This window comes from Echiichthys vipera (assembly GCF_963691815.1).
Source record: "Echiichthys vipera genome assembly, chromosome: 12".
NCBI lineage: Eukaryota > Metazoa > Chordata > Actinopteri > Perciformes > Trachinidae > Echiichthys > Echiichthys vipera.
In genome coordinates, this window is record NC_139837.1 from 21122251 (window position 1) to 21138251 (window position 16001).

At 41.2% G+C, this 16001-nt stretch overlaps 1 protein-coding gene across 1 annotated transcript; it reads right to left on the reverse strand.

Annotated features, from left to right (window-relative positions):
* Positions 1-1167: 1167 nt before the first annotated feature.
* Positions 1168-15859, reverse strand: psen1 (presenilin 1). The gene is made up of 11 exons (XM_083924735.1): positions 15747-15859; positions 13377-13462; positions 9382-9722; positions 8907-9048; positions 7838-7905; positions 7501-7721; positions 6357-6455; positions 5317-5412; positions 5050-5223; positions 3702-3820; positions 1168-3490 (listed from the first exon to the last, which is right to left on the reverse strand). Exons 2-11 carry the CDS (start codon positions 13410-13412, stop codon positions 3335-3337), a joined length of 1452 nt encoding a protein of 483 aa, XP_083780861.1. The 5' UTR covers positions 13413-13462; positions 15747-15859; the 3' UTR covers positions 1168-3334.
* Positions 15860-16001: the final 142 nt, after the last annotated feature.

The window sequence follows — 16001 nt, forward strand, 5'->3', positions numbered from 1 at the left end:
GTCCTGGGTCTTCCCCGAGGCCTCCTCCCAGCTGGACGTGCCTGGAACACCTCCCTAGGGAGGCGCCCAGGGGGCATCCTTACTAGATGCCTAAACCACCTCACAATTTGATTTTTTGATACCAGCCTATTCTGTTGATATTTACCTTGCCATGTAGCACAGCATTTAATTTACGCATCATTTGGTAAAAGACTTTAAAAACACTAATACTCCAGACGTTTAGTATTTCACTTCCATAAAGTGGGGGCACGTGCGACAGACAACATCAAAGCACGAAGGGATGAAATATCCTAACACTTTATGCTTGTAATGGGTCACGCTCCAAAAGCTCCTACATGTCCCATAATGCAACTGTAAACCATCCTCTGTCCAGATAAACACCCCCTCTTTCAATCTCTACACCTCCAGTTTGTAACGCAGAAATCTGTAGTCTCAAGCTTAAATAACCCTGATGACATCACGATGACATCATCAGGGTTATTTTCTCAGACTTCAGGAAACTCCCTCCAGAACCGCAGACATTATACTGTTAATGAGTAAATGTGCGTTGACCGATAAAATTTATTGACGTTTCTTTCTGTTGGTTTGTCGCTAGAGTCTCAAACAGTCAAATATGTATTTCTGGCAGTTTTCACTGTGTGCTTCTTGAATTTATAATTATTTCATGTCAGTATATTTAATCTGTGTGAAGTGACCAGCTGTTGTTTTCATTTTGACCTGGTGAAGATCAAAACTCCCACTGAAATATATTTGTGGACTAAATCCGTGTGCAGGTGTTTCTCTTTTCATTGATGCTGATTTCCAGCAGCCTTGTAACTACACATGTCAGTGTATTAACTGCACTCTCCTGGTACTGGACGCCCATATTTTGAGTGAAAGTTTAGCTGGTTAAGAGCAAAAACACCAGCACAGTGACCACTGGGCATCAAAAATAGTAGTAGCAGCCGGTGTGGTCCGACAATGACTGCACGCACAAAACTCCAGGTCTACCGAGCCTGCGTCATCAGCACCCCGATCAAAGGTGAAGTCGAAGAGTAAAAACAAACTATGATTTCTGATTACAACTTTTAAGTGCTATAATGTGGTTCACGCCGGCTGCACAGGCTTAAAAAGAACAAATGAGAGACTTGAGACGCTGCGTGTCAAGACGAAAGCAAGAAGTATTTTAAGTTTCATTATTTATTAAAAAACAAAATCTGAATTGAATAACCTTGCATAACACACATATGCATGTGAAGGACAGAAAAAAAAGCCCAACTCACCCAACAAATTCCCTAAAAACAACAAAAGAGAAGAAAAAAAACGTTTCAGCGCAAATATCACGATATTGTTCCCTCTTGGTTTCTTCTCTGCAAGCATGAAACTCTAGTGCAACAAAAGAGCAATCAGTGCAGCTCATCCTCCTCCGTCAGTCTGCGTGATCTCATATAGGAGAAGCTACAGAGTTTAGGTTCATACACGCTTTTCATACACAACCTTTTTTTCTTCTTGATTTAATCTTTTTTTTTGGTTTAACTTGATTAAAATAGACGGTTTAGCAAATTACGCTGAATAAATGGAGATTATGTTTCCAAAAATGTCCACATATTCAAGTATCAAATCAATCGAGATCAATAACTCCCTCATTCGTCAAGATTTTTCTTCAAATCGCACAGAATTTATTTTGTTATCACACTTTCCCAGATTTTCCTAATCTGCGTAGGAACCGCATTAACTTTTAGTCTCAAGTTTCAAAGAGTACAAAGTTTCTCTTCTGCATATCTTGGAAAAAAAAACACAACAGTATCTGTGCCTAGTGAAAAAATTATGTTGTTGTGTTTCAATGTAGCATAGTTCCAGGCAGCACCAGGCGAGCATCATGAGGGCAGCTAAGAGCCTAGAGGTTCAGAGTTTGTGACCAGATGATCACAGGTTACAATCCCTGGACAGGTTGGGAAAAAAAATTAAATTTCAGTCAGGGAAGAGAATGAAAAGCACATTTCTGTCCTACAATAACAACAACAACAACTACTACTACTGGAATGCCCTCGAGCAAGGCACTGAACCTCCGACTGCTCCAGCATAACTGCTCAGTGGCTGACATAGCAGTCTGTCAGTGAGAGAGTGTTCGTGTGTGTGTGTGTGTGTTCGTGTGTGTGTTTGCGTGTGTGTGTGTGTGCGTGTGTGTGCGCGCGTGTGTGTGTGTGTGTGTGTGTGTGTGTGTGTGTGTGTGTGTGTGTGTGTGTGTGTGTGTGTGTGTGTGTGTGTGTGTGTGTGTGTGTGTGTGTGTGTGTGTGTGTGTGTGTGTGTGTGTGTGTGTGTGTACGCGTGAAATTTCCTCCCTCTGCAGGCTGTGACTTCAATTGTGATTGAATGTAAAAAGAAAATGAAGGGCAGGGAACTCGGTGAAACCTCTGTTGAGTCAGTGTCGCAATTTACACTCAAATCTTAATTCTACAGACGACAAATTCTTCCACTTTTTTTCCCGTGAGAAAGATTCACATGCTCGAAACGTCGTGTTGGATGTAAGTCTTTTCTTGGGAATCGTCTTTAGAGCTTTTGGTGTCTCGTGTGTCTAAAATAGGAAAACAAAAACACGTCTTAACCATTCCTAACGGCGGTGAGGAAAGCACGTGTGGTGACTGACAGCTCATACACAATCAAACTACACATTTACCAATCAATTATCAATATCATCAGTGTCCATTAGTTTCATGAAGGCTTTTTAATCTTGGGTTCAGTTGGGAGGGGGCGTTGGCTCAGAGGTCGTAAAAAATGATGTTTGATTAAAGTCTTCAAAGGGAGATTTAGTAAAACCGCCTCCCTCCGCTCAACAGCTACCACCAAGGTGTCCCTGAGCAAGGCACCTTCTGTAGAGCCCCAGGTGTAGAGGACTGTGGTCGTACTGGGCAGCTCCCAGATATGAACGTGTGTGGAAGTGAAGCAGGCCACTGCTGAGAGGAAGCAGCCGGGCTCTTGTAAAGCTTCCTTGGATAAATAAAAAAAAAGGTAAAATGTTCCCACTAACTTCTCTTAGTTTGGATTGAGCCTGTGGCCGGCGATCGACCATTTGAAGACGAGGTCCCAAGTCGAGCAAGAAATGTCACCTCTTCGTTTAAAACTGAAATAAAATATTTTAAGAACAGCTGTCGTGGGGGAATACCCTCCATGGGCGCCGGAAAAAAAAGGCAGAACAAAAACAACTTGTGTCCCATCATCATGGAGTTCTTAGGAGGGGATGTGGGGGCAGGAGGGGCCCCCGCATCGCCCTTTGTTCCCACCGGCTGTGAAGGGACCGCCCTCGTGTTGTTGGCTGGAGGACTATGTGGGTGAGGGTTATCAGGGCAGCGTCCTGCTAAATGTAGAACTGGTGTAGCGCCAGCCTGTCCATGAAGGGCTGTACTAAGTTGTCTGTGGCAAAGTAGAAGACCAGGCCGAAAAAAATGGAGATGGGCAGAGCGGGGAGCGCTTTCTTGAAGATGGCCAGGAGGAGCAGGGTCAGACACAGGCCCTGCGGGGGCAGAGACAGACAAAATAAAACACAGAGGAAATAGCATTTGAAAAGTGTGTACCAAACAAAATGAGCTTGGAGGGGGAAAAAACTGTCTGTTATAGAATCAAGTGGTTCACGTAAAACAGGGTTAGACATTGTGATGAGAGACACAGATGAGGTTTGCGGAGACTCCAGTTTGACACCGAAATAAGCAGCTGTGGTCACTCACAATGAGGATGGCGACAAAGCAGGCGAGCGTGGTGTTCCAGTCCCCGCTGGCTGTGGCCGAGGCCTTTCCCACCAGCATGCTGTAGAAGATGAAGTCTCCGAGCCCCAGCTTGACGCCCCCTGAAAACACAGGAGGACACCACATTCAGGGTGGAGTCAATTTAAACCCCACGCCCTCCAACTCCCATAGAAATCTTTTCTCAACTGTAATTACTGTACAAACAAGAGCTCAGACCCCATATTTACTGACGCTTTAACTTAGAAAGAGTGCAGGGCCCCCAAATAGTACGGACATGAATCCTAGCAATTGCCTTGAATAATCGCTTCCTAATCTGCTCCGACTAAAAACAGTCTGCAGCCAAAAATGTAGTCACATTCACATACGCACTAATTTCACAGAAAAGGGAACACATAAAAACATTCCCCAAATGTTTTATGTGTTTGGAGAAGAGGGAAGTGAAAGATGATGATTACAAACACACACACTCAGACAATCTGGGAAATCACGACTTTGAATTACAGAGCTCGGTTTTATATTAGGGCTGGGGGGTAAATTTGAAATGATCATAATGTTGTATTACCCTTAAATGTGATGTTATAACAGTAAATGATACTGATGATAATGTAGGAGTTATAAAGAGATGTATGGAAGGTAGTGATGTCCCTATATGAGGCTTGAAGTCACAGTTATTGTCAGAGGAAAGTGCTCCCACGCTGCCGATTTAAGGCGTTTTGTTTTTTGTGAATATTCATTTCAGTCATTTCCCTCATTTCCATTATATTTTTTCTATTTTACAGCTCTTCTTCTCAACGCTTCAGGAGAGTGGTGTGCACACGTGTTGCACTCTCTCTCTCTCCAGGATGAGCTGGAGAGGGAACGCTAAGAAGGCTGAGCAAAGCCATGTAACTGCGACTTCATTACATTTCATGAAATTCTGCAGAAAAATGTATACAGCGGAATCCCTGATCTACAGAAGATGATAAAACCGTGCTTTTGTAACCTAAAAAAGGGAAATTAATTTAATTTGGCCCACCATTAAATGAATTAACTGGTAATCCTAACTCTTTCCCCACAGCTGCTGAAAAAATCCTTGAGCAAACAACAATGTAGTAATGTTGAAATGAAGTGTTTATTATTCGTCCCTCTAACTGTTGTGAGAGACATGATGCCCTTTAAAGAGCTGGCTGTCTTCGGCTTTATGGTGGCCCAATCATTTAATAACAGATAATTAAATCAATTATCATAACTTTAAACATAAGAAATATTTAAGCAGCATGGTTTATGCAGACAAAAATAACTTAAACAGATCATTTAAAAAAAACTTAAATATTTATCTCTCAGCACTCACTCTCTTCGTCGTCGTCTTCAGCAGGAGGGCGAGCGGAGGGCATATCCTGGATCTCCCGTCTGGTGTCTTCGGTGGACTGGAGCGGCCCCAGCTGGTGCTCCTGTTGGTTGACCCAGTTGGGGGTGAAGCCTCCGTCATCCTGTGACAGACCGGAGGGAGCCGGGGTCCCCAAGGCTGCAGACAAGTGACAACAGTTAGACTAAACCCTCAGCACCAAATGAAACACCCCTCGATCCATTTTGACCAAACACTGACACCCCTGCTCACCTTCTTGAGCCTCTTGTTGAGGTGAGGCCGCTTCTGTTGAGTTCCTTTTTGGCCGTTGGTCAGTGTCGGCCATGTTGACTAGCCACACCATCGTAGCTGTGGAAGAAGTCAGAGAGTCAACATACCATAGGTGTCAAGAGAAGCAGAACCCCCCCCAAAAAATGTACTTACTTCCACTGAAATGAAACTGTCACTCCAACTTATTTCAGTGTTTCGGCTTTAATTATGAATGAACTTTGACGTTTGAAACATCTTAAAAAGTCAATTCTTCGCGGCTTTTCATGTGTAGTTGTATGGCAGTGTTCACATGAAATTGTAGTATTTAAATTAGTTGAAATGGCAGTTGAAACAGAAGAGCTGAAAGTTGAAGTGGAGGTTTAATGGAATCACCAAAAGTTTAAGGGAAGAGGGCCTGAAGAGTCCCTTCTGTCACATTTCCACTGCATGGTACAACACACCTCAACCATGGACAGTATAAAAAATCGTAGCACACCCGTCGGGGTCCGTTCTCTTGACTTGATCCAATCATGCTCGCCTACAGGAGTCGCCTTCTTGACATAAGTGAGGGCCAGCGGCTAGCTGTCATAAAGTGAAAGCCCCGAGAGCATTTTATGTGTCTGAAAGAAGTCGGAGTGTCAGTTAAGGTCTCACCAGCTAAAGTGATATCTGAAGTGTAACCACATGGAGCAGTTAATCAGATGAAGTGACTGAAAGCGCTGAAAGAAGATGAGTTGTCGAGTGAATGTTCTGAAAAAGGTTTGAGAGTCACTTGAAGTCAAATGCTAAAGAGTAGTTGAAGTAAAAGCACTCAAAAGAGATGGAGTGTTGTTTTAAGTGAAGCATTTGAAGCTTTGAAGTTGATGTCGAACCACTTCGGAGTTGAAGTGAAAGCGCTTTATCGCACGAAAGAAGTTGAGGTGGAAATTTAATGGAAAGCTATTTTAGCTTTCGTATGTTTCCCCTCAAACTGGTGTTTCCTTGCCCCTCTCATTTTTATAACAATAAAATGTTCATGAAGTTGTGTCTATTATCAGTCTTACAGGAGTAGATGAGAGCTGGAAAGATGGGCTCGTTCCTCTCCTGAGCCGTCTCCACCAGGATCCTCAGAGGCCCTTTGGGACAGAGCACCGCTAACAGATCTGGGACAGAAGAAAGAAAGACATGTAACGTTAGCCACCAAACAGAGACCGAAAACAGCAGCCTGTCATGACATCTGTGATAACAAGAAGCAGAGCCGCTCCACGGGTCTGATCACTTCAAAGAGAATATTAACCACTCCCCTTTCGCTCTCTGTCTTCTCTGGGCGGTTTACTTTCAATACAATTTCCAAGGATGTGAATGATCTAATATCTATTTCCACTAAACTCCAGTTGCCACTTATTTCTGGAAACAGAAGTTGACAGCAGAAACACAAAACTGACACAGTCACTGTAACAAGAAACTCTTGGTAATGCAACATAATATGAAGATGTTGGAAAAACTAGACACCGTCTTTTGAACGAAACAAGCAGTGGATTGTGCTGCAATTACACACCATGGCAGCATCTGAACATCCACAAACTTAACGCCACTTATAGAGACAAATGTATTAATTATTTACGTTACGTTTACGTATGACAGTCGAGGAAAAACATCAACATGCCTGTGACAGATGCCTAATATATTTGAACACCTTTCTGATGTGTCATGAGGAGGAAAACTACAAATCTACAATTTTTGTCCCCAGTATTTTGCTGATTTGCTAATCAGCAAGAAAGCAGCTTACAGCAAATCAAGCGCTATTCTTGCCGTCATGGTTGCGGTCAGCTTTCAACTCAGTCCAGACTTCCCTTTTTTCATAGATTTGTCTTTCCCTAAAGCATTTGTGTTACAGTTTCAGGCCTTGACACACAACCTTCCTTTGCACAATAACGACATTTCTAAACACCTGTGTCAAAGAAAAAACAAAAAATATGTTTTTTTTTACATGTGAATGTTTGGCTTCGGTCCTTAATCCATTTTGATTTAATATTCTAGAAAATGTGGAAAGGAAGACCGTTAGAATACACATTTTTAATTTTTCTTCAAGCACTAAAATGAACCAGATGACTGAACACTGGTGCACTGGTGAACATCTTCAAACTCTGGGTTAAGAGTTCATCTTTCTTCCTTAAAAGTACACGGAGAAGAAGAGAGAGGATTTACCGTAGACGGATATGACGGCTAATATGAGCCAGGCGGTCCACTCAGGCAGGTACTTGATGAAAACCAGGGCCATCAGGGCGCTGATCATGATGAGGTAGGCCTGCTGGAGCCGCAGCGGTCCTTTCCAGTGAATACACATCATGCCCACCACTCCGAAGTTCCAAATGATTATCGCCAGGGTGAAGTAGTCCATGGCCACATTGTAGGTCTTGAAAACCTCTCTGTTGGACAGATCAGAGACATGATAGCCTGCGAAGAGTCCATCCATCATCGCAAAGACTCACGACGACTTGACATTTACGAGAATGAGCCTTGAGATAAAACGCTGAGAGCTTACTTGAGGTAGATGTAAGAGAAGAAGAACAGCAAGAGGAGGGAGGAGAGGAAGAGCCAGCCTTGGATCACCTGTGAGGGCAAACTTCAGTCATTTAATGTTTCAACAGATCAGAACTTGCAAAGAGGACAAATACAATGAGCATCAGAGAGTTTAGACAAAGTGAAAATCCATTGTCCCACCTGTCTGGAGCTCAAGTTGGAGGTTTGAATCATTAAATATTCAGTCAAACTGGCATTATTTAAAGCACCTACAGATGTTTTTACAAATATTTTTTTTAAAGTCACTTTTATTCTTGTATTTTGTCTTATTCTCTTTTGGCTTGTTTTTATTTCCTAGTCTCCTTTTAATGGTTTCGGTGAAGCACTTTGAATTGCCTTGTTGCTGAAACAACAACAACTTGCCTCTCTTTTATTCTTACAGACCTTTCTCAAAGCCAACTATTTTTACATGACGGGAAAAACAACAGATGGAACTTTTAACATCAGCATGGCTCCGTTACAATCGAGTGTCCCAGTGAGCCACGACTGTGCCAACATGCAGGCAGAACAGGAGAGAACAGAGGGCAGGAACTGGCACATCGAAAGGGAATTATTTTAATTTATTTTTAATGGTAGGTACACCTGTGTTCGGCAAGTCTAAACATCTCCTGTGAGAAAAGAAATAGTCTAATAGTACATGGAGAACTGCATACAAGAGGTCTAATGACAGAGGGAAACGCCTGGAAATCACTCTTTAGTTATGAGATATAGTGCATTATATTGCATGCAGTAGGGTTGCATTATTAATCAAATATTAATCGATAGCAGGATTTTGGCTTCCTACAGGTAAATGAACATGATCGAATGCGATGTTGACATTTTAAGCGGCTTGCTCTACTCATAAAGCGCCGCTGCACATCAACTTGAGCGCTTCCTAAACTAACAGCCAGCCTCCACATGCTTCTATCTATCTGATGTTTCTGCTGTGCTCATTTTATGTACTGTGTTGTTTTGCTAACAAACAGTCGTCATCATTCATCTCAGGTCTGCAGTGAGTGGGGCTGCAGCATGTGTGATGTTTTAGCGTGTACCTTGTAGCAGCGATACTTGTATAACAGCACCAGAACCAGAGTCATGACGATGATCACCGTGATCATGATGGTGGCGTTCAGGATGGAGTTGAGGGCTCTCTGTCCTACTGTGTCTGTGTCTTCAGGGAACGGTGTGTAGATCCTGAGGGGAACGTTTCAAAGACACATCTCAGTCACATACCAGAATATATAATAAATACAGAAAAGAAAAGACTGTGGCTCTTATAACAGGGACTTAAATTTCTCTGGAGAGAGGTAAAGCTATTAAATGTTGTGTTTAAGTGCCCTGAGCCAGATTCGACTCTTTAATGATCTTATGCAATTACAGTACTGTGTTAGCATTAAAAATATGCATGGATTGCAGTAACTCCACCTAGTGGTCATGAGTCAGTATTGCATTTCATTCAAACACCAGGCCTAATGAGCTTTAGATCCTGTCTACCACAATCTGTGCGATAAGAGTTACAACACTCACAATCTCTGGCCGTCATTCTGGGTGTAGAAGCTGACAGACTTTATGGTTGCCACGACAACCACCATGCAGAGGGTCACAGGCACAAACAGCATGATGACGTGCTTGGCCCCGTATTTCAAGGTCAACTCCTCGTCCTCGTCCTCCTCGGTCTCCACCACACGTGGAGGAGGCCGGGCAGCGGGGGGCTGTCCGTTCTGCTCTGGTCCACTACCATTGCCACCTGCATTGCCACCTGCACCCCCACCTCCAGCTCCTGAGCCTCCCCGGGACCGTGCCCTGATCACCGCAACCTCCTGTGGCTGCTGGGTGGGTTCAGAGGCCACATTGTTCTCCTGCTGGTTCTGAGAGGAAGAAGAATCACTTTATGATATTTACACAACATTTTTTCACTCATTGTATACACATTACACACACGCAGGCCCAAAATACACACACATGCAAACAAGCCCTGCACACAGACTTAGGTGAAGTGGCACTAGGTCTGGATGATATAGCGAAAATCTTCCATCCCGATATAGGTCATTATATATCTCAATCATGATATATATCATATAGCATGTTTTCTGGTAATTTAATGTATAAATAAAGTCTATATGAAATAACCACATCACAAAGCCTATCTTTATATACTCCTGTGAGAATTAAATCCTTGACAAAGGAAGTACTGAGTATTTTCTCATTTTATTAGTGCAGAATTAACATAATGTGCAGGGGTCAGGATGTAAAGCACCGTTATATAGATATACATTTTTTTATATCTTTTAGACAATATATACATTTGTTTTCCTATTTTCTTCTACGGAAGACAGACTTTATCGCAGTATATCATGATATCTGCTCAGTCACATATGTGAAATCATCATTGTGTAATCCAGTTGATGTTAATTGTATTGAACTGTGTCATAAATAAAAAAAAGTTGATTCTAAAAGCAAAACTGCAAAAATGATTTTCCCTCAGGTATTTCTGTTAATATTTTCTGAGTCAATGTGCTTATTATTGTCAATGTAGACAACGTAAAAATCTCAATATACTTTTTCACAATATTGATGTCATTGAAAGATGATAAATAATCATACTGAAATATCGCCCTAACAGGCACCCTTCCAGCTACCTGTTCACACTCAGTCCTTGAACCAGCAACCCTCTGGTTCAAACACAAAGACCCCACAGATTGAGCTGCTGCTGTCCCTAGTCCAGATTCAGACATAAATAAGATTAAAAGAAGAACGGTGCAAAACATGCAGATAGTGGACTGAACGTAGCAAACACAGCTGACTCTCAGAGTCAACAAGAACATGCCTGTTGATCAAATATTCCATCTAGGTGTGGTCTAATGCAGCCACATCGAGTGATAAACTATAAAACATTTAGGGATATCCTGTTGTTGTAGGATTCAGCTCTGTGTGCCTGGTTTAATCGTCGTCGTCGTCGCCCCCCCCCCCACACACACACTTTCTTCCAATCTGTCATGTCACTCCCTACTGTGAACTATCGAATAAAAGGGAAAATTGTCAGAAAAATATTGCTACTAAAATGATCAATGTCACTCTTTTTTCCTGAAGCATTTAATGCTTATATTTGCAAATCAATCATATGGTGATTACAGGAAATTATTGGTGAGAGATCAGGAAGGACACGCAGATGATGGCTTCTAGCTGAAAGACATTTGTTTTTTCACACAATAAATAAGAATACTACTGATCTGTGAGTGCCAGATTTTTTATTTTCTTCCATCCTTGCCACTACAGTGCACCAAATAAACTATCAGGGTCCCCCCTCATTTTTAGAGATTATTTTCCAGGACAGTTTCAGTAATGATGGAGCCGGTATGACAGACACGGAGCACGCCTCAAATGAATATGTTCCTCTCTGTGGAAGTCAGATTTAAAAGATGTGTAGTCTATGGCTATAACTTTTCTATGAAATCATTTCTTACATGTAGGCCTGTCGCAATAAGCAATAAATCAATTAACCGCATGAAAACTCCTAATGAGTTTGATAACTTTGCCAGCTGCGATAATTTTCCATTTTTCCGTTTTCTTGGTGCCCCTCTATCAAAGAGACTGGAGGACAAGAGTTTTCACTCGCATGCTTTTTTTTCCACTGACCCCTCTCTCTTCCTTAGTGTAACGAGGAGTTAACCCTCGTCTCGTGTCAGCCGCACAGACTCTGTGTGAGGAGGCGGACCTCTGGCGTTACCCAGAGTGCAGCAGGACAGGATAGTCGAGATTTGGAGGCATAAAAACAAAGATGGAGTTGGTTTCAAAACTGAACGCCACAGCTGCCGTGTGGGAGCACTTTGGGTTCAAACCGAATGACCGTGTTGAACACCTTCACCTGAGGGAGCCATTATATATATATATATATTTGTTGTTAAACAGTAGTAAATAAATGCGCCAATGTGTTAAAATAGACCAGAGAGTCCATTTTATTTATTGTTTTTGTTTATTTATTTTTTATGTTTAAAATGTTTCCCAGCTCTCATGGTAATTATTCCATAGAAATAAACATTTATTGATCTTTGAAAGGGTGTGCTTGCATTATTATGTCATTATCATCATATCAGTTAAAAATGGTCTCAAAACGGCAATATCATCGCTTATCGAAATAATTTATGGGACAATTTATCGCCAAGCAACTCTGTCGTAGTGGGCCTACTTACATGCTTAGATGATGTTGGGAAATTGATCATAGAATAATATCATAAAACTGTAAACTATAAATGGTATATTTGGAGGCCATCTGAGCTTGAGAAGCTTTCACTGAAAATCTGACCCCAGAAATCGCCTCATAAATATTCCAATTCTAATTTCTTCATCTATCTTTCTGTAGAAGTCCTGGATCAACACATGTATCAACAAGACCATCGCATTATCAGATGAAACACTCTTAACCCAAGCATTTAATTTGTTTTTATTGGCAAAAGAGCCTCAAAGTTGGTTAAAAAAATGCAGAGACTCTTATCAGGTCATCCATGTTTGCATTTCAGACCTTTACCGGCAAATTTACACTCACTAGACCAGTACCTCAAAGGACCACAACACTAAGCTCGTTCCCACTCACCCTGAGGATGTGTCCCGTCAGGACAAAATAAAAAGAGGCAAATCAAGGAGACTGTGTGAACTGAAACTGTCAGGCTGATCGGCGAGTCAAAACACGCAGCAGCCCAGACATGAAGCAATCTCACCAAGTACACAAGTACAGGAAGCATCTCTACAGACTATTGTGAGAGAACAGTGAAAGCAGCCTCGTCACTTAAACAGACTGCTGTAAAATAAATGATCTCACTGTGTGGTACACCGCTTTGTTTCTCAGTCCTGGGAATACGGCCAACATTAGTCCCAAGGACACAAGATATACAGACTACCCTGCTCCATTTCTATTAAATTAACCAGTTACTTTGTAGGGTTGTAATACTGTAGAAATGTACCAAACTGAGTGTTCAAATCTTCTTCTAGCAATACTGACATGTCTGACCTCAATGATGACCTGGCTGACGTCATAATGACCATGAAATGCCTTTCAAGATGATGAAATGTTGTGCAGCTAGCCCAGACACAGAAATATTTTCTGTAATGTACATGAGAAGCTGTTATGGGGTAAACAAGGATTGGGGCTGTTAAGTTTACTGTGACAGTAAAGAGAGACTTTGATTACTTTACCAGGCAACAAGGAGGCCACGCCTTTATTTACAGCTAGAGCCAAATGAAGTCCGCAAAAGTAGCATGCTGGCATTTAACGACATTCCTGATCATGTCCATATCAGAGCATAATCATCTTTTATTGGATGAAAAATCGTATGAAACCATGGTTATCAGGCCCAGTGTGTGGTGTCACAAACTGAGAAAACAGACAACTCTTTCATCACTGACTTGACACTGAAACAGTGGGTTGCACTCAACTTAAACTGTTGGGTAATCATTACCCAACAAATAAACAGAGATACAGATATAGTGTCAGAGCAACTGCGTGCAACACATTCTTTCATACTGACCATATTGTTTTCAATATCCTCTGCATTGTTCGCCATGGTTGGCTCGGCAGACACCTGTCCTCACATGTAAATCAAATTCTTTTGTCCTGAAAAGAAAGAGAATATTTGGTTTGTTAGCACATGAAATAAGTAGAATAAAGGTTTATCAGCAGCAACAACATTGAATCAAAACTACAGTGTCATACGTCGTACAGATTTAAAAGCCCGGTGATGAAAATTTGTGACATGAAAAATAACTTGGCAGCTTTAATAAAGCTAGAAAACAGAGAGAGAGAAAGCTTGTTGTTACAGGAAAAGACACTGACATTTAATGCAAAAAAAGTCTTTTTTTTATGTCTAATGGAAAAAGTCCATGTTAACCTGTCAATAACACTGTCATCAATCTGGGTTCCTCAGCCATGACAGAGGGTTCACAATCTCATAAATCACATTAAACATAACATTTAAATCAACCCAAAGAAGTATCTTAAATTAATAACCAAATGTATTCAACTCATTACTGCTTGCTCCGTGATCCACAGTCCTCATCTTGAGTTAGCTGAATCAAGTTGTATTTTTTACATTATATTAATTTAGATTTTCATTATTCATATTATGCGATAGTTGACATTCCCTCCCCCTGTTTCCATGCCGAGCAACAGTGGAGGGACAGTAACACAAAGAGGGGATTTTGTAGACAAAAAGATATTTACTGACTTATATTTACTTACTGATAAGACTAATATGAGATTTGACTGGAGTTTTAAAAATACATTTTTAAACAAGTGGACTGTGGGGCTTGTCTTACTGCTCTTACACGACCAGTATGAATATAAGGAATGATTACAGTGAACAGTAACTCTCTTTTGTATTTCTAGACATGAAAATATCTGAACCCATTATTTTATAAAATACGCTAGCAACTATGCTGACAAAATAGTTCTTAAATATGCCATTATGCATCATCTCATGGACATTAAAATGACAAATACTGATCAGTCTCCAGATTTGTTAACTTGCAGTGGGGATGTAATGTTCAGGTTACTGGTTAAACGCTGGGAAATAATAATTAGATATTATGTGATGATGTGCTGAGGGTTAAATGGGACTGTTTGCTAATGTTATTTGATATTTAAAATCAGTGGGAGGCAACGTTAATTATCTAATTGTTGTTATTACTCATAGGGCAGGGATCTACAATGTTTATTAGGCCAAGGACCCCGTAGCTGAAAGAGAGACGGTGCAGGGACCCCCTAGTGCAAATATTGTATTAAATTGAGTTGCATATTAAATTGGTCCTTACAGTTAGGGCTGCCTAAAGCATATACACACAGCGTTTATGGTGCATACAATACTAAGATATTACAATGACCATTATCAACATATTCATTTATTATTATTATTATATATTAAACATACATTTGGAAGGCACATTGAATCCTTCAGCTCAACTGTATCTGTGAATGGCTACCTTAGTGGCTACTTCAGTGGCTACATTAGTGACTTCTTTACTGGATACCTAAGTTAGTGACTACCTTAGTGGCTTCTTTATTGGATACCTAAGTTAGTGACTACCTTAGTGACTTCTTTATTGGATACCTAAGTTAGTGACTACCTTAGTGACCTATTTATTGGATACCTAAGTTAGTGGCTACTTCAGTGGCTACCTAAGTTAGTGACTACCTTAGTGGCTACTTCAGTGGCTACCTTAGTTAGTGACTACCTTAGTGACTTCTTTATTGGATACCTAAGTTAGTGACTACCTTAGTGACCTATTTATTGGATACCTAAGTTAGTGGCTACTTCAGTGGCTACCTAAGTTAGTGACTACCTTAGTGGCTACTTTAATGACTTCTTTATTGGATACCTAAGTTTAGTGGCTACCTTAATGACTTCTTTATTGGATACCTAAGTTAGTGGCTACCTTAGTGGCTACCTTAATGACTTCTTTATTGGATACCTAAGTTAGTGACTTCTTTATTGGATACCTAAGTTAGTGACTACCCTAGTGACCTCTTTATTGGGAACCTAAGTTAGTGGCTACCTTAGCGACTACCTAAGTGGATACCTTAGTGGCTACATTAGTGGCTACCTTGCCTTTCAACCAGTAAGCATATCATCAAAGTTGTATTTTCCCACATGTATATAAAAAATAGACGTTGGAAAGATGACCAAACCCCTGCTGTAACTCTGAGGAAACCCCTGTAGCAGATCTCTGGTTTAAAGGTATTTCATTAATACCGAGCGGCTAAAATGGCTCGTTCGCCAATAATGTCCTAACGGCAGCAGGCAGCGGCCGCGGTGGGTAACTGTTGACTAACGCTTCCTAACGGACACGGTTCAAACTGAACACAGCTCTTGAACCGCGGGTTTTAAAACAATTAGACTCACCTACTGTGAACACCAGCTAATTCCCTTGATTTAGTGTTCGGGTGTGTTCTCAGGAAGGTTTAAAAACCGGGCGCGTTCTCCTCTTTGTTGTTCCTGTCTTCGCACAGAACTTCCGGCCGTTCATCAAACTACTTCCGCTCACTCGGTCCGTTCAGGATCAAAACCAAAACGCTGCACGAGATTTGTTTGTTATTTTTGTTTAATATCGGGGGTTCACATACATTATTATTGTACATTGTTTTCATGACACTTCTT